The sequence below is a fragment of the Triticum aestivum genome, chromosome 5B, assembly GCF_018294505.1.
Source record: "Triticum aestivum cultivar Chinese Spring chromosome 5B, IWGSC CS RefSeq v2.1, whole genome shotgun sequence".
Classification (NCBI taxonomy): domain Eukaryota; kingdom Viridiplantae; phylum Streptophyta; class Magnoliopsida; order Poales; family Poaceae; genus Triticum; species Triticum aestivum.
In genome coordinates this window covers 611,683,009-611,704,549 of record NC_057807.1, presented here as the reverse complement: position 1 = coordinate 611,704,549, position 21,541 = coordinate 611,683,009, and the positions used below count along the sequence as shown (strand labels likewise).

At 46.5% G+C, this 21,541-nt stretch overlaps 1 protein-coding gene across 2 annotated transcripts; it reads right to left on the bottom strand.

Annotated features, from left to right (window-relative positions):
• Positions 1 to 14,785: 14,785 nt before the first annotated feature.
• LOC123113630 (casein kinase 1-like protein HD16) lies at positions 14,786 to 21,523 on the bottom strand. Of its 2 annotated transcripts, none has more exons than XM_044534931.1 (17): positions 21,383 to 21,523; positions 20,233 to 20,694; positions 19,259 to 19,384; positions 19,102 to 19,175; positions 18,952 to 19,021; positions 18,811 to 18,866; positions 18,661 to 18,732; positions 18,458 to 18,552; positions 18,213 to 18,279; positions 18,000 to 18,129; positions 17,696 to 17,911; positions 17,472 to 17,602; positions 16,783 to 16,957; positions 16,608 to 16,698; positions 15,890 to 16,047; positions 15,241 to 15,429; positions 14,786 to 15,128 (listed from the first exon to the last, which is right to left on the bottom strand). In XM_044534931.1, exons 2-17 carry the CDS (start codon positions 20,647 to 20,649, stop codon positions 15,069 to 15,071), a joined length of 2,127 nt encoding a protein of 708 aa, XP_044390866.1. In that variant the 5' UTR covers positions 20,650 to 20,694; positions 21,383 to 21,523; the 3' UTR covers positions 14,786 to 15,068. The 2 variants fall into 2 exon arrangements, with proteins under 2 accessions (XP_044390866.1, XP_044390867.1); XM_044534932.1 differs by having other exon boundaries at positions 20,233 to 20,702; positions 21,383 to 21,511.
• Between the last annotated feature and the right edge of the window lie 18 nt (positions 21,524 to 21,541).

The following is a 21,541-nucleotide window of genomic DNA, read 5'->3' as shown; positions in this document are numbered from 1 at the left end:
AGACGTGTAACGTAGAGTTTGATGAAAATAACGGCTCCCAAGTGGAGCAAAGTGGTACTTGTGATGTAGGTGATGAAATTCCTCCCCAAGCCATAATAAGAATGGGTATTGGTCATATCCTACCCATTGAGGAACCCCTTGTGGCCGAAGGAGAAGGACAATGCTCCACTCAAGTGGAGCCATCACCTCCCCAAGACCCACACGCTTCCGAAGAACAAAGTGAAGGCCCTCAACCTAAGGAACAAGACCACAGGCAAGATCAATCACAAGATGGTGATGAACCTCCACATGATGCACAAGGTCAAGTTCTTCCCTTCGAGCAAGTTCAAGATCATGAGCAAGCTCATGATCAAGAACAAGCTCATGACGACGCTCAAGATGATCAAGTAAACCCTCCTCCTTCGACATCCGAGGAGGAATTGGAGCGTCGTGCCGTGAAGATTGCTTCCAAACTCACCACCAAAGGTCATCTCATGGAGAATGTGGTTGGAAGCCTAAGAAAGGGGGTAAGCACTCGTAGACAGTTAGCAAACTATTATGAACATCATGCGTTTGTCTCTTGTGTTGAACCCCATAAGGTCTATGAGGCGCTCGAAGACTCGGATTGGCTAAATGCCATGCATGAAGAACTCAACAACTTCTAATACAACAAGGTGTGGAGATTGGTGCCAAGACCTTCGGGGAACCACAACGTCATTGGAACAAAGTGGATCTTCAAGAACAAGCAAGATGCTCATGGGAACATCATTCGCAACAAGGCAAGATTGGTAGCACAAGGCTACTCCCAAGTCGAGGGTATCGACTACGGTGAAATCTTTGCTCCTGTTGCTCGTCTTGAATCCATTCGTTTGTTGATTGCTTATGCTTCCCATCACAACTTTAAGTTGCAACAAATGGATGTGAAAAGTGCTTTTCTTAATGGTCCCATTAATGAGTTGGTTTATGTCAAGCAACCCCCCGGGTTCGAGGACCCCTACTTCCCGGATCACGTGTATCAACTCGATAAGGCACTCTATGGCCTTAAACAAGCCCCACGTGCGTGGTATGACCACCTTACCGAGTTGCTACAAGATCGTGGATTTGAAGTAGGACAAATCAATCCCACTCTTTTTACTAAGAAGGTCAAAGGGGAGTTGTTTGTATGCCAACTATATGTTGATGATATTATCTTTGGTTCTCCTAACAAAGCTTTCAATGAGGAATTTGCCGCTCTCATGACCTCCAAGTTCAAGATGTCTTCGATGGGAGAGTTGAAGTTCTTCCTTGGTTTTGACATCAAACAACGAAGAGAAGGAACCTTTATCAACCAAGCCAAATACACTCAAGACATGCTTAAAATATTCAAGCTAAGTGATGTCAAGCCGGCTTCTACACCAATGCCTACCAAGTGCCAACTTGACATCGATCCCAATGGTAAAGCGGTGGATCAAAAGGTATATCGCTCCATGATTGGCTCCTTGCTTTACCTTTGTGCATCTAGACCGGATATCATGTTGAGTGTGGGGATGCGTGCACAGTTTCAAGCCGCACCAAAGGAAAGTCACTTTGTGGCGGTCAAGAGAATCTTTCGATATTTGGCTCATACCCCAAACTTTGGCTTATGGTACCCAAGAGGAGCAAATTTCAAGCTTGAAGGGTTCACGGATTCCGATTGGGCGGGAGACAAAGTGGATAGGAAGTCCACTTCCGGAGGGTGCCAGTTTCTTGGGTGCTCTTTGGTGAGTTGGTCTTCCAAAAAGCAAAGTTGTGTGTCTCTCTCGTCCACAGAAGCAGAATATGTGGCGGCCGGTAGTTGTTGTGCACAACTCTTATGGACGAGGCAAACTTTAAAGGAATACGGTGTCATTTGTGAGAAAGTGCCTCTTTGGTGTGACAACGAAAGTGCCATCAAGATTTCTCTCAACCCGGTGCAACACTTCAAGACGAAGCACATTGAGATTCGGTATCACTTCATCCGGGATCACATTAGGCGAGGAGAGATCGAGCTCAAGTATGTCAACACTCATGATAACCTTGCAGATATTTTCACGAAGCCCTTGGATGAAGCAAGATTTCGCGAGTTAAGGCATGAGCTAAATATCATTGATTCGAGCAATGTGACTTGAATCCTTGCACACCCCTCCCCACTCAACTTGGTATCTTGCTTAGATGCAGGCATGGACATAGGGGGGAGTGTTGTTTTCTCAATGAACCTTCCCTCCCCCCATTATGCATAGAACGATCAACTCTTTCACAATAGCCATTTTTTATGGTACTTGTGCTTCAAAGACGAGTTTTGGTCATGGGCCCAAGGATAATTCTTCGCGGTGCCATACCAACTGACTCAAACATAGGTGGCTCCGGCCACCACCCTCTCCTGAGAGAGTCCAGAGCTTGCTCTGTTTCGTGTGGTTGTTTGTGTTTGAGTTGTTTCTGGTCTGTTGTGTGTGTGTGTGTTGTCGTGTCGGTCCCCTCGTTCCTTTGGGTTTGCTTTCCATTTCTTTTGAGCGTTAGCCATTGGTCTAGAAGTAGTGTGGTTGCTGAAGCGGCACTACCGCCCTGCAGAGCGGTACTACCGCTCCCAGCGGTACTACCACCCCCAGAGCGGTACTACCGCTGTGAGGCGCGGGCTGGGGGTTATGTCGGGGGCAGGGGGAGTTTTCTTCTCCCCCATACCCATTCGCTCACCCCTTCGCCCTGTTCGTCTCTGTCTTCAGCAACCGGCGTCGCGGGAGGGCTCCGGCGGATCTCCCTCTCCGGGGCGCTCCTCTCCATTCCCTTCGGTGGAATCGATCCCCACCTTGTCATCTTGCCATGGATGCCGGTATTGCCCCCGTTCCCTATTTCCTTTTGTCTAGATTTCCAATCTAGCGTTCTTGGGGCAATAGCAGTTGCATCTCTAGATTTTTGTCCAGATCTAGGCTTGAGTAGGATGGAGAATGCTTCTAGACTGTTTGGATTAGTGTTTGGTTGGAGTATTTTTGAATTTGGTAGGACGGTAGTACCGGATCTGACCACGGTAGTTGGAAACTGCTGTTTCCCCGCCTCGAGCGGTACTATCGCTCTCCCAGAGCGGTACTACCGCTGAGAGCGGTACTACCGCTCTCTCCAGAGCGGTACTACCGCTTGGAGCGGTACTACCGCTCAAGGGTCACGGTACTACCGCTCTCTACCCAGTTCCATCCTCCCCCAACCTCTCAGTGATCTCTTTGTTCGTGTTTGTGGCTTACGTTCGTTTTTTCTGGTTGTTTGCGTGTTTGTGTGTGTGGTTCTAGGTGATGAGGTTCCTGAGCATCAGGCTCATCGTGTCAATCCCGGTCGTGCTTCGTCCAAGCGCTACCGCACCACTGAGCCCACTGAGCCTGCCGGAGGATCTTCTAGTGCCCCACCTCCTCCCCAACTGCAGAAGAAGCCTGGGGTCAAGCCAAAGCAAACCAAAACCGTGCCAGAAATGCCGCCCAAGGAGTTCTGGGCAAGGCGCCGCCGCAACCCGTATGAGGTCGACCAAGATCCCACTTTGGTCAACCGTCCGTTCTGGAACAGGTTCCAGTTTGCCATCTATTTTGATGTCCTCAAAGCCAAGAAGTATCTCTATGTCAACATGCACTCCATCGACACCGAGCATATGGAGAATGATCCTGACTACTTTGGTGAAGCTCTTCAGATGTGCACTCAGCTGAACATTCTCGGGATCATGCAATTCAACAAGGACTATGATGCTGATATTGTGGCCCAATTCTATGCCACGGTTCACCTTGGGACCGATGAGGACAGAACTCTAACTTGGATGACAAATGGCAAGTTACTGTCAGTCAAGTGGAAAGCTTTCATGCAGTTGATTGGGGTGGAAGATCTTGGACTTGACTTTGCTGTCGGCTTTCGCCCCCACCGTCGAGCCAATGCCACTCACAAGCAAGCTCTGTGGCCCTACTGCACTCTGAAGATCAACCATGAGACGAAGAAGGAGACCTATGAGCTGCCTGCCTATCTGGACATTCTTCACCGTATCTTCAGAGAAACGCTTTTCCCTCGCATCGGGAATCTGGACCAGGTTCACTCTTATCTCGTGGACATGCTTCTCTTCTGTTAGCGGGAGAAGGGGCAGAGCACCGGAGAGTCCTTGGATATCTCTCATGTTATGTGGTCTGAGCTGGTTTCTGCTATCTCCGAGCGCAAGTGCACGATTTATGGTCCGTTCATTATGCTGCTCATTGAGAAGGCCTGGGATCGTGTCTATCCCAAGGTAGTGCTGGAGATTGGAGACTTGGTTTCTCACGATGTCAAGCGTCTGAGGAAGAAGGATAACTGGGGCACTCAGGCCCCTAAGACTGGAGTTCCCTCATCTGCTACTGCCATGGAGACTGAGGAGGATTTTGGGGCTGAGGCTGAGGATGAAGATGATGACTACGTGCCTTCTGAGGCAGAGCCCTCTTGGGCCAAGAAGCTCAAGATCAAGGTGAAGAAGTTGTTCTGCATGGAGTCTCATGGTCAGTACATGACTCATGTGGCTGACAAGAAGGCCCGGGGCCGCCACAAGGAGCTCATGCGTCAGTTAGGTGCTACTGTGATTAGTGGCTCTGAGGATCAGCTTACCGAAGAGGAGGAGTGGATTCAGCAGCACTGCCCCTGGACTGATTCTGATGCTGATCACTTCCCAGCAGACGATGGCACCGCAGATGATCCCTCTGAGATCTGATGGGTGTCCATCGTTTACCTTCACCTGGAGCCGTAGCATCACTCCCTCTCCTTTTTGGTGTCTCAATGCCAAAGGGGGAGAGAGTTTAGGGATTTGCGTTTTGTGTCTTCCGTCGTTTGTGGTTGTGCTTTCGCTTGTTGTTTTCGCTTGTTGTTTTATTTGGTTTGTGTCTCTGAGACCTAAGTTCTGGTTCTGTCAGTAAGACCTAAGCTCGAGTCATATGGTGTGAGACATATGCTACCTTATCTCTTCGTATCTTTATCTATGTCTATCTAGCTTATGAGTTCCATGCTTATCTTGTTATATATATGTTGCTCTCATATCTTGCTTAGGTAGTTGGTCTCTAAAATGTAGGGGGAGCATTAATCCTGGCATCTGTGCCGTGCAGTCCAAAGCACTTTTCTAGGTAGCACACATCCAGGGGGAGCCCTTCTACATTTTAGGACAGTTGTACTTTTGCGCTTATCCTATTTCTTTCATATTGTGCAAATCCCGTATTGTCATCAATCCACCAAAAAGGGGGAGATTGTAAGGGCATATTTATTCCCAATATGTTTTGGTGATTGATGAGAATGCTTGTGCGGTCTAATCGTGTGCGTTAGTTCTTTCAGAGATTCATCCATTGGCACGAGACGATTTCCTCCCCTCGGTGTTGTAATTCAAGATGGTGTAGCTCCTTCGTTTCGTTGTTGGTGGACTAGTTTCGTAGGAGTCACCGTACTATCAAGACGGGATCCGTTTTGGTAAGACTTGGGTGGAATCACACGTACACATCATTATCACACCCGTCGTCTTTCCTTCCGCATCTCTGGAGCTGCTGTTTTCCCCTTACTATGCTCTGCTTTGCCCTAGCGGTAGTACCGCGTCCACAGCAGTAGTACCGCCGAGACTCCACAGCGGTAGTACCGCTCTCAGAGCGGTAGTACCGCTTGGATGTTTCGGTCGTAGTACCGCTGTGCATCTGGGCTACTTCCGCTTCGATTCTCGAGCGAATTTTTCGTGTCGGGTTTTGCGGAACTAAGGGAGGTAGTAGGGGCGGTAGTACCGCCCTTCCCTAGCGGTAGTACCGCCCTGGTGACAGGGCCCTAGGCAGCGCGGTAGCACCGCTGGGTCTGAGGAGCGGTAGTACCGCTCTTCCCTGGCGGTAGTACCGCCCTGGGGTCAGGGCCCCAGGCAGCGCGGTAGTACCGCTGGGTCGAGCGGTAGTACCGCCCGGAGCGGTAGTACCGCCCTTCCCCAGCGGTAGTACCGCTCTGTGCGGGGCTGGTAAGTGGGATAATGGTTGGATTGATCTTCCCACTATATAAAGGGGTCTTCTTCCCCAAAGTTGACCTACCTCTTTCCCCCAAAGCTCCATTGTTGCTCCAAGCTCCATTTTCGCCCGATCTCTCTCCCTAGCCAATCAAACTTGTTGATTTGCTCGGGATTGGTTGAGAAGGCCCAGATCTACACTTCCACCAAGAGAAATTTGATTCCCCCCACTTATCCCTAGCGGATCTTGTTACTCTTGGGTGTTGAGCACCCTAGACGGTTGAGGTCACCTCGAAGCCATACTCCATTGTGGTGAAGCTTCGTGGTGTTGTTGGGAGCCTCCAAGTGTTGTGGAGATTGCCCCAATCTTGTTTGTAAAGGTCCGGTTGCCGCCTTCAAGGGCTCCAATAGTGGAATCACGGCATCTCGCATTGTGTGAGGGCGTGAGGAGATTACGGTGGCCCTAGTGGCTTCTTGGGGAGCATTGTGCCTCCACACCGCTCTAACGGAGACACACTTCCCTTTAAAAGGAAGGAACTTCGGTAACACATCCTCGTCTCCACCGGCTCCACTCCTGGTTATCTTGTCCCTTTACTTTTGCAAGCTTACTTGAGTTATATCCATTGCTTGCTTGTGTGCTTATTGTCTTTGCATCATATAGGTTGTCCACGTAGTTGCACATCTAGACAACCTATTTCATTGCAAGTTTTAATTTGTTAAAGAAAAGTCTAAAAAATTTTAGTTGCCTATTCACCCCCCCCCCTCTAGTCAACCATATCGATCCTTTCAGGTAGGAAGTACTCATGTGTAATTTAACTCCCATTTTGTTGAACAAGTGTTGCTAGAGGTGACTAGTGAATATTCTATCTCTGTCAGTTACTATCACTGTAGGCAGTCCATGTAATCTGAATATGTTGCCAGTGAAAGCTTGGGCAACTGTCTTGACAGTGATGGGGTGTCTCATGGCCACAAAGTGAGCATACTTAGTGAAACGATCAACTACAACCAGTATCATGTCCTTATGTTCATATTTGGGCAGCCCTTCCACAAAGTCCATGCTAATGTGGGTCCAAGCAAAATCTGGAACTGGAAGAGGTTGCAACAGGCCAGGTGGATGCACATGTTGGGCCTTGTTCAATTGACAGACAGGGCACTGCTGGACAAAGGTTTGCACTGCCTTCCTCATGCCAGGCCAAGTGAAAAGGATTTTCAATCTATGATAAGTTGCTCTTTCTCCAGAGTGTCCTCCTAATTCAGACTTGTGAAAGGTAGTGAGCAAGGAGTTTTTCAGTTCACTGTTGTTGCCAATCATGATTTTTCCCTTGTATCTGAGGACTCCACTGGTGAGAGTATAAGGAGGTTGGCCAGTTGGATCTAGTGCTAGCTTAGCAATGAGATCAGAACATTTAGTGTCTCCTTTGTAACTGTTCACCACTTCAGAAATCCAAGAGGGAATTGCAGAGCTGGAGCCCAGGGCATTCAGAGCATATTTAACTCTGGAGAGAGCATCAGCTACTCTATTTTCCTTGCCTTTCTTGTACTCCACTGTGAATTTATACCCCATGAGTTTAATGAGGAGTTTGTGCTGCACCCCTTCAGTTATATTTTGCTCTTGTATGTACTTTAAACTCTGCTGGTTAGTTCTGATGATGAGAGATGATGAAGCAAAGTAATGTTTCCACTTCTTAAGTGCTTCAATGATGGCCAGTGTTTCTTTGTCATATGTGGACCAAGCAGCAGCTTTAGGGCCTAGAGATTTGCTCATATATGCAATGGGTTGTCCCTTCTGCATTAACACTGCTCCAATTCCATATCCAGAAGCATCAGCTTCTAGGACAAAGGGGAGGGAGAAATCAGGCAAGGCTAGGACTCGTGCAGAATTCATCCTGGTCTTTAGTTGTTGGAAAGCAGTCATTTGTCTCTCAGTCCATTGGAATCCATCTTTTTTCAAAGCATCAAATAGTGGCTTGCAAATCAGTCCATAATTCTGAATAAACCTCCTGTAGTACCATGCTAGTCCCAAGAAACTCCTCAGGTGTGTCACATTCTGAGGTGTGGGCCAGTTTACTATGGCTTCTATTTTTGCAGGATCTATGGAAACTCCCTTGTCTGTCACCACATAACCCAAATACTCCACTTTGTTTTGTGCAAATGTGCACTTAGAGAGCTTAGCATAGAGCTGGTGTTTCCTGAGTGCTTCCAATACCAAGGCTACATGTTCCAAGTGTTCTTTGTAGGTCTTGCTAAAGATGAGGATATCATCAAAGAAAACTAGCACACAATGTCTCGGTAATGGCCCCAATACAGTGTGCATGAGTTCTGTAAAGGAGGGAGGCCCATTTGTCACTCCAAAAGGCATGACCAAGAATTCAAATAGACCAATGTGTGTGCCAGAAGCAGTTTTCTCTATGTCCCCTTCTTTCATTCTTATTTGATGGTATCCACTTTTCAGATCAAGTTTGGTGAAGAGTTTTGCTCCATTCAGTTCATCCAAGAGGTATTCTATCATGGGTATGGAATATTTGTTTTTGATTGTGTGTGCATTTAGTTTCCTGTAATCAATGCATAACCTCCAAGTCATGTCCTTTTTCTTAACCAAAATAGCAGGGGAGGAATATGGACTGTGACTTAATCTGATAATTCCTTTTTGGAGGAGGTCTTTAATGATTTCTTCCAAGGAATTTTTTTGATGATGTGGTAACATGTATCCTCTCTGATTAATCACTGGAGCTCCAGGTTCAAGGTTGATTGCATGATCACATTCTCTTTGTGGAGGTAGCCCAGTGGGCTCTGCAAAAACATCTTTGAAGTTCTCCAATAAGGTAGCTATTCCAGGTTTTTGGACAGTGTCCTGTGTAGTTTCTAACTGCACTGGTTGCATCCACATCAAAGCTCCAGTGAGCATGTCATCAAGTATGTTTTCCATGTCTTGCAGTATAGGAGTGCAAGGACTAGTGGGTAAACTCTCATCCAGGAAGGTGGTTTGTTGCCCATTGGGCTGTCTGATCCCCAACCTCATGTTAGGTAGATCAAAAGTGACAGGGTTGCGTTGATACATCCAGTCAGCTCCCAATATGATATCATATCCAGTGAGTTTCAACAGCCTGAAATCAGCTACCAATTCTACTCCTTGGATGTTGTACTTGATTTTGTGTAGAGAAAAATCACTGTATAATTTGCCCCCATTAGCTACTATCACTTGGACTTGTTTTACTGGTGTGGCAGGGCAACCAGATTGTAAGGCAAGAGCAGGGGAGATGAAAGTGGTAGTGCTTCCACTGTCCACCAAGGCTAGCCCCACTGTTTTTCCAATTTGGACCTGGAGTGTAAAAGTTTTCTTCTTTTTATCTTCAGGTACTCCTGTAGCTGCATGAATGGAAATTTTTAGTTCTTGGTTATCAGGAGATTCTTCCTCCCCATCTGAATGTAGCTCCTCTGCATCTACTATGTAGATAATGTCAGGGTTTCCTCCTTGTTCTTGCAGTGCCTGAACTTGTGCTTTTGGTGACATCTTACACACTTGCTTGTGCCCTGGGAACCATGGTTCTCTGCATTTATAACAAATGCCTTTTTCTCTAGCTTTTTGTATAACAACAGCAGGAGATGTGCTGGTAGGAAGTACAGGTTTAAATATTTTGCCTGTAGTCCTTTTCTGTAGTTGGGCACATAAGGCTTTTGAGTGATGGCAGGGGGACAGGACTTTTCAATTCTTCTAGCTAACCACATAGCTTTGTTCATGTCAGTAGGTTCCAAACATTCCAGGTGACTTTGGATGTAAGGGTTTAACCCAGCAATGAAACTATGCATATAATAGTCATTAGGTACTGCAGGATTGTCCCTTCTCATCAAGTTCATGTGTTGTTCAAACTCTGTAATATACTGAGTAACTGAAGTTTGTTGTGTTAACTTGTGAAAAGCCTTCACATTCTCACACACAGATGTTACTGCAAATCTTTGGGTGATCGCAGAGCAGAACTTGTGCCATGGAGTATGGTGAACAATAAACCCTGTACCACTCCACCATTGGATAGCTTCTCCTTTTAAATATGAAACTGCTATCTCAGATCTTTGCTCGATTGGGGTTCTTGCAGCTGAAAAATATTGTTCAATATTCTGTATCCAAGAGTCTGCATCCACTCCATCGAATTCAGCAATGTTTAACTTAGCAGGTTTAACACAAAGGAGGTTTCTTCTAACTTCGGGTGTATAAGTTTTGTTCCTTTCTCTTCTGACCTCTGCTTCAGGTAGTTCGTCCACTCTCATGATATGTTTTGTGCCTTGAACTTGTTGTTGCTGAGGGGTGTGAAAGTCTTGCTTGTTTGTTGTATGATTAGGGTGTCTGTAAGGGCCCTTTGGCGTGCCATCCAAGTTTAGCTCTCTGCATGTTGCTTTGTCAACAAGAACAGCAGATCCCCCAGTTACAGGTTCAGGTTTCTCAGTGGCAAGGTGGTTGTTTGGTAGTTGCTTTGGCCTTCCTGGAGGCACTGCCGTGCTTCCTTGCCCTGACAGCGGATCTGGTCTTTCTTCCTCCTCTTATTCTTCGTCAACTGACTGCTCTGTTGTTAGCTTTAGCAAGGAGATCTGAATTTTCTTGAAATTCTTCTGTATGCTAGCGAAGTTCTTGTTGACAGAGTCTGTGAAATGGTAGAACTCCTTTCTGTCATCTTCGCGTTCCTGCCTGAGTGTTTTTATGTCAAGCTGCAACGATTCAAGCTCCAAGCAATCAGTGTCTTGCGTCTCTCGTGCCATGTCTTCAGGTGTTTTGTTGGTCATTCCAGAAGATCCGGACCGAGGCGAACTGGGAGGGAGTGGGAGGGATTACGCCGGCCGCCCAGCAACCAAGCACACCATGTCGAATTTCTCCATCAGCTCGGTGTAGAACTGCATCTCCGAAGAACAGCACAGAGGGGAGGGTTGGGTGGGATTTTATATTGAAGAAGTTTTCTTCAGAAACCACTGCTCAACCTTCTGCTGCCGATGATCTCCGCCGCCAATCGCCACCGAACACCGCCGCCGCACTCGATCGGAGCCCCGATTGGATCTGGGACTCAGATCTCGCCTCCAAGGACTATAACCTACGCTCTGTATACCACTTGACAGGCCCTACTGGTGGTTGTCACTGAATTCGACTCGAACAGAGAAATACAAGCAATTTAGGTGGAAATTTTGAGATCGATTCGCCAGATCTAGAACAGAGTAGCTAGGGTTCTTGCCAGCCGGAACACGGCGGCTACAAGGGCCAATCCCAGATTAATCTCAATGCCCTCTCCACAAGCCGGAGAAGGGGTTTATAAAGAGGATTCAGAGCTAAAAGTAGAAAGCGACAGGTTCACAGGTAAAACACAGCAGTAGATTTTTAAAAGTAAGTTGGCAACGATCTGAGCGTCCAGATGGAGATCTACGGTTGAAAACGTAGCTCGGCAGTGAAGCGGTAAGTTCATCTAAGCTTCGTTGGATCACAGATCGATGGCTGACACGCATCCAGGCAAAACTCAATGTCAGTGTGCTTCATCAGGTGATCTCCAACAGTTACCGGGCCTGACACTGTGCACGCCAGACCCGCGCGCCGGCGGTATGGACAGCCGCTTCCTCCCCCGCCACAAGGCACTTGCCACTGCAGGGGGCCGTCGCCATCGCTTTCTCAACGTGTATACCGGCGAGTGCGTCCGAGCGGACGTTCCGAAGCTAGTCTGGCACACGCTACTTGCGGTCAGCCCCGAGGGCCTGCTACTGCTGCTCTACGGGCCCACCCTGACCGCTCGCCTGCTCAACCCGCTCACCGACCTTCCGCCGGTGACCACGCTCATGACACCAGAGCTGCGTCGATCCAGGTGCTCTCGCCTTCCAGACGGGACTTAAGGTGTATGGCGTTGGCCTTGTGGCAAACACCTCCATGGTGTCGATGGCGGTCAGCTTCTGCGATCCATGGTGCTCGCCGTCGCCAAGCCCGGTGACGAGAGTTGGACCGTTGTCGACGGCAAGTACATGAATTCGACTCTGCCCTTCGGGCCGCTTCTATTGTGCCACTCACAGGGGTGTCATGGTGCTGAGCATGGGCTCAGATCAGCAACCCCCACGCCTCCAGGCTACAGATGGTCGCTGACCGGAGCGGGTCATTCTACTTCTTCCAAAACGCACACAACCTCCACCTGGTGGACAACGCGGGGAGCTGATGCTGGTGCACGGGACGCTAAAATTAAATGTGTTTGAAATGTAATCCAAGATTGATCTTGTTCTAAAGGTCTTGGCGCTAGGAGTTCAAATATAAAAAAATTCAGAAACGGAATTTTGGTTTAAGAAGATATAAATCATCTAAATTACAAAAAAAAAAGTGATGTATTTTGAGAAAGAGAGAGTGCGTGCTCGTGTCAGAAAAGAGAGAAAGATTTATATCATGCATATGTCCTCTAGCTAATCATACATATACAACCACATTTGCCCTTATAGCACGAACCTCAAAGAACGCGGATAATGACAGATGTAGTGTGTACCGTTACCGGTAAAAATGTATTTGCGCTTGACAGAGTCTCATGCCTTCTGCGGCGATTCTAGTTCTAGAGAAGTACATATGCATTATATACCGGTAATTATACCACTGTGTATCAAACCCCATGAAGCATATGTACCTTAAATAATCTACATAGTATTCGTAAACATTTTCTTTTTCTTTCTCTTTTTGCGGAAAAATCATAATATTTGTGAGTTATATTCAAGACAAAATCTGACTAGTCGGTGTAGTACGTTACAACCGTGCAACCAACAGGTCTAAGTGTCCAAGCAAGATACTAAACTGAAAGTTGAGAACACATCTAGGGTTTTTCTCTCCCTTCCCTGTCCCTTGATGGCTAGAATAAACTCTCCCCTTCAGGCTTCGTCTGTGAGCCTGCAGATTCGCCTTCCCTCTATTTGCCGCTCCGGCGGCCGGTGGCAGAGAGGGGAATCTCGGTGTCTCCGTTCCGTTTAGTTTAGGGTTTCGGTTAGGGTTTTTTTTGTCCTTGCAGGTGCGGCGCTCGTGCGGATTGCAACGCTTCTTCTTCGAGTTTGTCTTCCGAGTTTTGATCCACCTCAAGTTCGTCTATTTGGACATAGTCGATGTAGCTCCGACGTAGATTCCTGCCGTCTCCTTGGGACAATGAGGTTAGGGTTTCTTGTCATATAGTGAGATTTGTGTCAGGTGTTTCAAATCTATTCAGGGTTCCAACAACGACAGCGGTGGCTCTAGGGCGCTGGTCCTTAGGGGCACGTGCACGAACACTTCCCGGATGTCATTGACAAGGTCAAGCTGGCTCCGGTATGGGAGCAGCGACATCGACGCGTAGGCGGCTCATTCTGACGGCGGTGGTGGACTCAAAATCTCGATGTAATTTTTTTTATTTGAGGTGCTTTGTACTTCTGCTGAACTTTGATAATAAATCTGGATTATTTTCGCAAAAAAAAAAGATGTCCAAGCAAGGCACAGCGAACCCAACATAGATTCTGATTTGTTTCTTCAATGAGGGTGGATTTTATTATAACTTACATACATAAAGTATTAGGCTACAAACACATACATCTGGCCTCTGCATATACTTGGCCATAACTTGGGTCGGGCCGGGCTTCAGGTTGGACCTAAAAAGCCCACAGCTGAAAACGTAGGCCTAGCCTGACCCAACGTTTGGGCCTAGATTTCAGGCTCAAGCCCGGACCATCAGTGGAAAAGCTCATCGAGCCTTGGCCTCGGGCCGGGCCTCTTTCCTAAAACGCGGATATGTCAAACCCAATCCCGGCCCGACCTGGCATTTAATCTAGGCCCAGGCCTGTCCCATGGGCAAAACCGGACCGGGTTGGGTGTTGGGTCAGGCTATTTTAGGCCGGGTTTTCCATGGCCAGTATATCTCTATATAATTACGAGCACATAATTAACACCAATGCACGTGCACGTGCGCGCAAACACACAAACACGCTACAAATAGCAAAGTTATAGAAGATCAAAGTTATGTCTAAGCGAGAAAAAAATAACTCCAGTGCAATTAGCAACGACTATATCCGCATCAACACCACGAGGACAACACGAACGGGTGTTCAACAGCAGCGCCTTTAGAATGAAAAATACGTCGCGCGGTTTGCGTATCAGCTGAGGCCGCCTTTCTCTCCGTTACGGCTGATACCATCTACCTTGGGAGTTCGTGCTTCCATCTGTGAATCGGATCATGGACACTGTCGTGTACAGTCTCCTCCGCCACTGCATCCAGGGCGCCGGCAACAACAGCCTTGCCTGAGCCTCACGCCAACTGTTGGGCCGTGCATGATGCGATTCTGGGCCAAAATGACAAAATTACCCGTTTGTGTGACGTTTAGTACGAAATGGAGTTGAAAAACTATGGAGTTGAAAAAAAAAAGGTTCGGACATGGACATTTTATGCTAAAACTTCTCAAAGACGGTCGTCAGATAGGTTATTTTAGCCGTGATTATGGTTCTGAAGCTAAAATCTCAAAAAGGGTCAGATTGGTTATTTTGGCCGTGATTCTGATTCTGGAGCTGTGCTATATCGGTAGCATCTCCGTTCTACTAGTTGAAAAGACGTACAAATCAAAATGGCTAAAGAAAAGCGCGGCGTACCCAACTTAGGATCTGTAACAGACCACCCAACTAGTCCCATTTCAGGCGCATGGGCATGGCACTGGTACGTCCAGGTGTGCCGCGTACCAACACCTTTTGGAGTCGGTTACCAAAGGGTTGCATCATGGATTGACAGCAACTCAATCATGATCCAGGTGTGCCAAACCTTTTGGAGTCAGTTAGCAAAAGTTGCATCATGGACTGACGGCAACCACTGCAGCTTCCTCGCATAGGATATTGCAACAGGAGAGCTGCGAAAATGAGCAAACAGCAAATCTGCCAATAATATGACCTTCGCTTATCAACAGGTTCATGTCCATCCGATGAGGACTGATACAACAACATCGAGGATCTTCGCGAGATTCTTTACAATTAGAATAGCGTGCCGCCAACCAAAAGAGGCCGGGCCAGTGCCAGCACCCAGCCAATTGCGCTCGAAACCTAGATAATAAGGTTGACGCGGAGTTTGTTCTGTCTCGAACTCTCTTCTGGCTCCAGTGGTAAAACTCGGGTGATTTCGCGCCATCGAGCTCAAGTACGCCGTCAACACGCGGTTCGCCCGTAGCAGATCGAGGCGATGTACAGGTTCTTCGCCCATTTTTCCTGAAAAGTTTCGGTTACCAAGGTTGGGTTCAGTAAAGGCACTAATAATCAACACATGTGACATGTGATTTCATACGCCCTTGTAGTTGGGGGACAAAAATGCATGTGGTACCTTCACGTGGTTACTGGGGAAGGCAGAAGTTCGAAGGGTTTCCTGGGTCTCGTCCAGTGGCTTCCTCTTTGGTATGCTCAAGATAAAAGCAGCTTGGTCAGGTGTGCCTGCCGATGAAGTTATTCTGTAACCACTCTCCCATCGCCGATGGAGTCCTTCACTTGGATACAGAAAATCCAACTCTACAACCTGCAGGTTGCAACACAGATTCAGTTTCATCACTGCTCGGTCATGTGGCAACAACACACTGACCACACCTTATGACCTATATGTAAGAAAATTCAGACTTGGCACAACTCTACATAATTACTCATCAAAACAGTACAGAACCCAGTTCTCCAAGGTTAACTGAAGCCAACCTTGAAGAGCAGCATATGCTTTCACAAGTAGATATTTTACATGCAATGCTCAAATTGCTGGTTTCAGATGTGAACCATCTAAATTTTCAAAAGAGTTTAGCTTGCAGAGATCTACAGAACTGAAAAGCAGACATATGTGAAGTATTGTTTTTCCTCTTTTTTTATAACATATGCAGCCGTCAAATGTATGTTTAAACACATGAGAAATTATATACGTGAGGGACCACCAAATTCATGAAAATTATATTTTCAAATAATTTATCACAAAGAAGTGCAGCATGTGTTTTGACCTGGTCAGAGTAGCCCGCATTCCTTGACATGACAACTCCCCAACGGTTCCCAGCAGTACCCATGGATGTTACATGAAAACCTTCTTTCCACTTTTTATTAATCCACTTATAAGGAAAAGATTCACTGACTTTGTATGACTGCTGTGTGTACGGAGTTCCTGTAATGATATTGAAGATCAGATTACATGTATAAATCACGGAAAAGGGCACAGCAGGCTATACAAAACATCAAGGATCTAGACAGTAGACAGATGCTGATAATTTGTTTAACTTCGTATGTAAATATTAAAAACAGAAAACTAGTAACAATGTTTGCTCAGCGCTAGTTTATCAGAACAGTGACAAAGGACAGACTGATGTATCCTGTACCAACAATGCTGTGGCAACCTCCACACACCAATTCTGATGACCTCTATCATAACCTTGGTGGCTTGGAAGTTCTGCTAAATGTTAGTTTCCAGATAACCGCTCATTTTTAGAAGGGAATGAATGCACATACGACAAAATCAGGTATAAATTTGGTACAGATGATCTAATATAGTAATTTTCCTCACTCTGATCACAAGTTATGTGCTCAAACATTTATGTGATACATCAGTAAAAGCATACTAGTTCGTGTTATACGTATAGCAGTTCTCTGTCAAACTTGCGATCTTCACCAAAGGGAGCAGTTTCAACAAATGAGCAGTTGTCAAGAAAGAACAGGTAATTTACAAACCTTTGGACATCACAACCAATGAGCTTCCATTGGTTGCTCCAGCTATTGCTGTTATATAGAAGTTCTTTTCCCATTGCTCCATAATCCAATCCTATATAAAAAGTCATAAACAATATAGCATCAAGATTCTGGATTATCAAAATTCCAACTAGCAAGGACAGAGACCGTGGCGCACCTTGTGCAGGAAAATTTGTGAAAGCTCATACACTTGAGAACCAAACCCGGTCCCAGCGTCCATTATGAGAGCCCAAAAATTTGCTGAAGAAGCTACGCAACTAATGTACAAGCCATCTTCATTGCCTTTTTCTATATGCTGGTGCAACCTTGAATCAGCTACATTGTAGTGGTATCTGTAAAAAGAACAAATAACCAATACATCAATTTACGAAGGATGATAAATAATTGACCGATAAATATCTCAGGCTCAAGAAAGCGAGAGTAACCAAACAGGAGCTTCACAAGCTTAAATCATAATAAACACGATCCAAGCCCCTTCCATCACTAGAGCTACCATGAATGGTTCAGTTACAAAAATCAATATTCGAATCGCAGCTTTTACAAGGTAAATGACACTTCAAAGTGTGAGTTCACCCTAACAACAATCGCATGTTCAACATGAATCACCACAACACAGTTGACTGCTGACTATGTGTCAGGAAGAGAGAGGGGAGGGTGTACTAGGCTAAGTTTGGCCAATAATGTGTGCAAGAGACAACTTATGTCAGTTTAAATGGCACCTGAATCACTAGAACAGGCCAATTTTTCAAGGGCAAGGAAATGAGAATTCATAGAAGAAATAATGTCTGGGCAAGCAGACATAAGAATGAAGAACTCTGCACTAAATTCATATTTTAAGACAATTACCGCTGCTTCATGGGCCGCCTAGCATTATAAACCGAAATCCATTGAGTTGCTGGGCTCCCCAACCGAACTTTCTTCTTAGGCTGTTCCTCTTCTTCAAGATTTACAACCATTCTTCCACGTTTCTGCCCAACCTACAATACATAAAACAGATGCATGATCAATTTTAATACAAAAAAAAATTAAACGACGGGGCATAGGTACAGACTGGGTACAGCAGAACAAACCTTTAGAGCACCATCAATTCTGATGGGTCTTGAAGCAGGCACTTCAATCAGACTATCAAAGAGAGAAATAAGTTTTGCATAATTTGGCTCTTCATCGAATTTCATATTAGTGACCATCTCAAGAAAATGTTTGAATGGAGGTGGACAGAAGCAACTCAGAACATCCGCAGAGGTAGCCATCTTCTTCTTACAAACAAGAAAGCTCTTGTTGTCTCCCTGCATTAATAAGCAGTTAACATTAAAATGGGTTCAAGAGCAAACAGTAAATTATTAGTCAAACTCTTATGAGCGCATCTAAGGCTACCTGAAAGCCTTGCCAAGGTAATCTTCCTCTTATTAAAAAAATAAGGGTGTACGCTAGTGACTCCAAATCATCCCTTCTACTGCCTGTACGGCCTAAATGAGCATGGACACTAGCATATCTAATTGTTCCCCTGGAAATCATAAAAGGAAATAGGTCAGTTAATAGGTGAATAATTTTTAGTTTTGCACATAAAGAATATAGTATAGAACCAACCTAAAGATGTCTGGCCTCTGGTCGTATTCAACATGCTGACTGGATGATGCTTTTTTCCACTTGGATGCTGCATAATTTAGATATTAACAGAACCACGTGAAAAAGGTTCTAGTGGCGCATAAAAAGTGTCAAACCATCAACATCCTATTATGTAGCGATTCTTATGACTGAAGGCCACAGTTCACTGAAAATATGAAACTGGATATCTACATATAAAGATGAAACTGTCTTAAACAAGAACATACCTAAACCAAGATCAATTAGGAAAAGCTTCTTCTCATCAGGTGATCCAGGTTGACCAAGCAAAAAGTTTTCTGGCTTTACATCTCCATGGACAAAGCTGACAATAATAGGAAGCAGAGGAAGTGTTAATGCCAACAAAGAATAGGAGAATGATGTCCATGGACTCCAGGACCATTGACAGAGACACATGGCTTTAGAAAATTACCCTTTGGAATGAAGCTTCTCAAGGATTGATATGGACTCAACGGCAATGCAAGCAACCATATGAGAAGACATCCTGTTTGGGATATTGGTGCTTTCAGCAAGGTGTAATAAAAACATGCCGACAAGGTGAAAAGATTGGTAAAATACTCACGCCTGTCCCATTGAATTCCAAACATCCCAGAGGCTAGGACCAAGCATATCCATTACCTGAAATTTTGAAATGCAGGCTGAATTGACTATGAAAGATCGTATTAAGAGGCAGTATGTAGTGCATAACTATAGTTGAACTCACGAGAATGTAGTAGTCTCCCTGGCGACCCTTGTAGTGGACTGATGGTATGCCATAACAACCATTGAGAGACCTGTCACAGAAAGTTTAGCATGCCATGCTCCACAGAAAATAACATAAATGTAAAAAGGGCTGATTGTGTATAGTTCTTACTGATAAACCTGCCACTCAAACGGGGGGCCATAACTACATCCTTTGCTTCTCCGATGTTCGAGTTTGAGTGCAACCTACAGCATATTAATCCATATAAGATTCAACTAGATCATGAAGCAGACTCTAGTGTCCAACTGAGGCAGGTGAGAAAAGAAACCTCATATGCATCTGGACCCGTACGAGATGCCCCACCAGTTATTCTTCTGCCAACATAGACCTGGCCAAATCCACCTTTGCCCAACTTCCTATCAGTTATATATTCTGGAGAGCCACCAACTTGAACCTGCAATAATTAGATATAACATTCAGATTTTTAGGAGCTTATATCATGTAAACAGAACTCTACTATGCAAAACTGTATTGGTGGATCAGTAATACTATCACCACGAGAGCAAATAAAACAGCACTACAGAAAATGAGAAACATATTTTTATCTTGAAGCTTTATGTGAAAAGGAAACCAATCCTATATATATGTACTATTCACAGCGAAGTCGTCAAATTAGGGAACTCAGGAAATGTGTGTTACTCTGCTATAATTAGCAATGCCCAGCGGAAGACAAACATGCAGTGTTTTTTGCCAGAGAGAGAGAGAGAGAGAGAGAGAGAGAGAGAGTACGAAAATTGATTGGGTTTGCAGCCAAAACAACAATACTTCTGTATTTATGTTGTTTGAACAGAGGGATGTGAAATTAGTTTCTTCTTTTTAAGTCCATGTGGTCTATATTTCAATATCTTATTAGATGTTTGCTTTCTGCTACAAAACAAAACTACCATAATAAAACCACTCAGTCTTGACTACTCTCATGGAAGTATAAACACGATCTCTGATGCACATGCTTAGCTTTTCGTGTTCATTCTTTAGATGAACAACAATCGATTATTACTTATTACATCATGAGAAATTTTCTAGAAGGACACACTTGTTGCGAAAGGAGAGATAGATAGGTATAAATGATACAACAAAAGAACAATGCATTTCCACATGATGGTACAAATATTACCAAACGAAGTTAACAGCATGAGCAAATAACATGGCAAACATAAAGGAATGGAAAGAAATAATTGCACAACCAGTATAGAAATAGGATAGTCAACGTAAACAAGTGCACAGGAAAGCAGGAGGCCATACCCTCTCAGGCACTGGCGTCGTCGTGGCTTCATCTTCCGCCGCAGCAAGTCTGTCACCACTTGCACCTTCCATTTTGAAGTTGGCGGCCCTGTCAGCTACCTTGTTCAAAGCAAGGTCCTGCTGGGCGGTGACTGCAACTGCCTCTCCAACGATAGCTTCAGGGACGTCCTCGAAAGGCTGGTCAGTCAGATCAATAGCCTCGACCCTCTTTCCTCTAGCCTTTGGAGCTGGCCTTCCCCTTCCTGCGGCAGCTGCTTTCTTGTTGCCTCTGCCAGCCGCAGCACCACCACCACGCCTCCCACCCCTCCCCCGGGGAGCTGGCAACACAGGAGTGGCTACCTGATCTGCAGCCTGGACGTCTTCAAGCCTGCTGGACCTCAGACGAGCTCTCCGAACACCACTTCGCAGCTCTGGCATTATCCGTCCATGCAACCCGGCGTGCCGTTACACCCCTCGGCGCTCCTGGCAATCTCCCCATGCACAAGAAACAAAACACAAACAATGAATACCGGTAAAAAGGAAACGGTGACAGACACACACATGAAAATCTCAGCTCACAACTTGCTCCTTCACCATGTCTATGCAAACCAAACCAAACATGAGCAGCCCAGACGAGACACACAGACAGAAAAAAATCTGGGGAGGAATCAACGCCGGGGGGCCTTGAGGCAGTCCTAAAGAGACGGCCTGCCGTCCTAGCACCGCAGCCCTCTAGCCGGAATCGAATGCCACCGCAGCCACAAAAGGGGAGCCGGGCGGGCATCGCCGTCGCCCGATGCCTCCGCCCCCACAAGGGGATCTCCACCCACGGCGGAGAAAAATCCCGCCTTTGCCGCGGGGCTGCGGCCAATCGGGCCCCAAATCGCGCCCGGACGAGCCGCGGGCCGCCAATCCCACGCGGACCACGCATCGCTCCTAAATCCAACAAACAGCGCGCGCCGTACGCGTCGACCCAACCCCGAGCCTAAGGAAAAAAAAAGCCTGTCGCGAATCGGCCGCCGGAGCACGCATCGGGCACGAGCGACCCCATCGGATCGCTGCCGGGAGCCCGCCGCGCGGCCCGATCGCGAGGAACGCCGCGCGCCGCCGGCGGCGATTGAAAAAACCGGAAAACCGTGCGAAATGGGGGAGGGGGCGACGGGAGGCTTACATCGGGGACGCCGGCGACGGACGGACGGGGGGTCGGCGGATGCGGATGCGGATGCGCCGGCGGCGGCGCCTCGGGGGGCGTGCGGAGGGGAGGGGAGGGGAGGGGAGGGAGGATGGGGCGCGCGACCGGGGGCCAGGAATTGTGGGGGGAGCGCTCCCG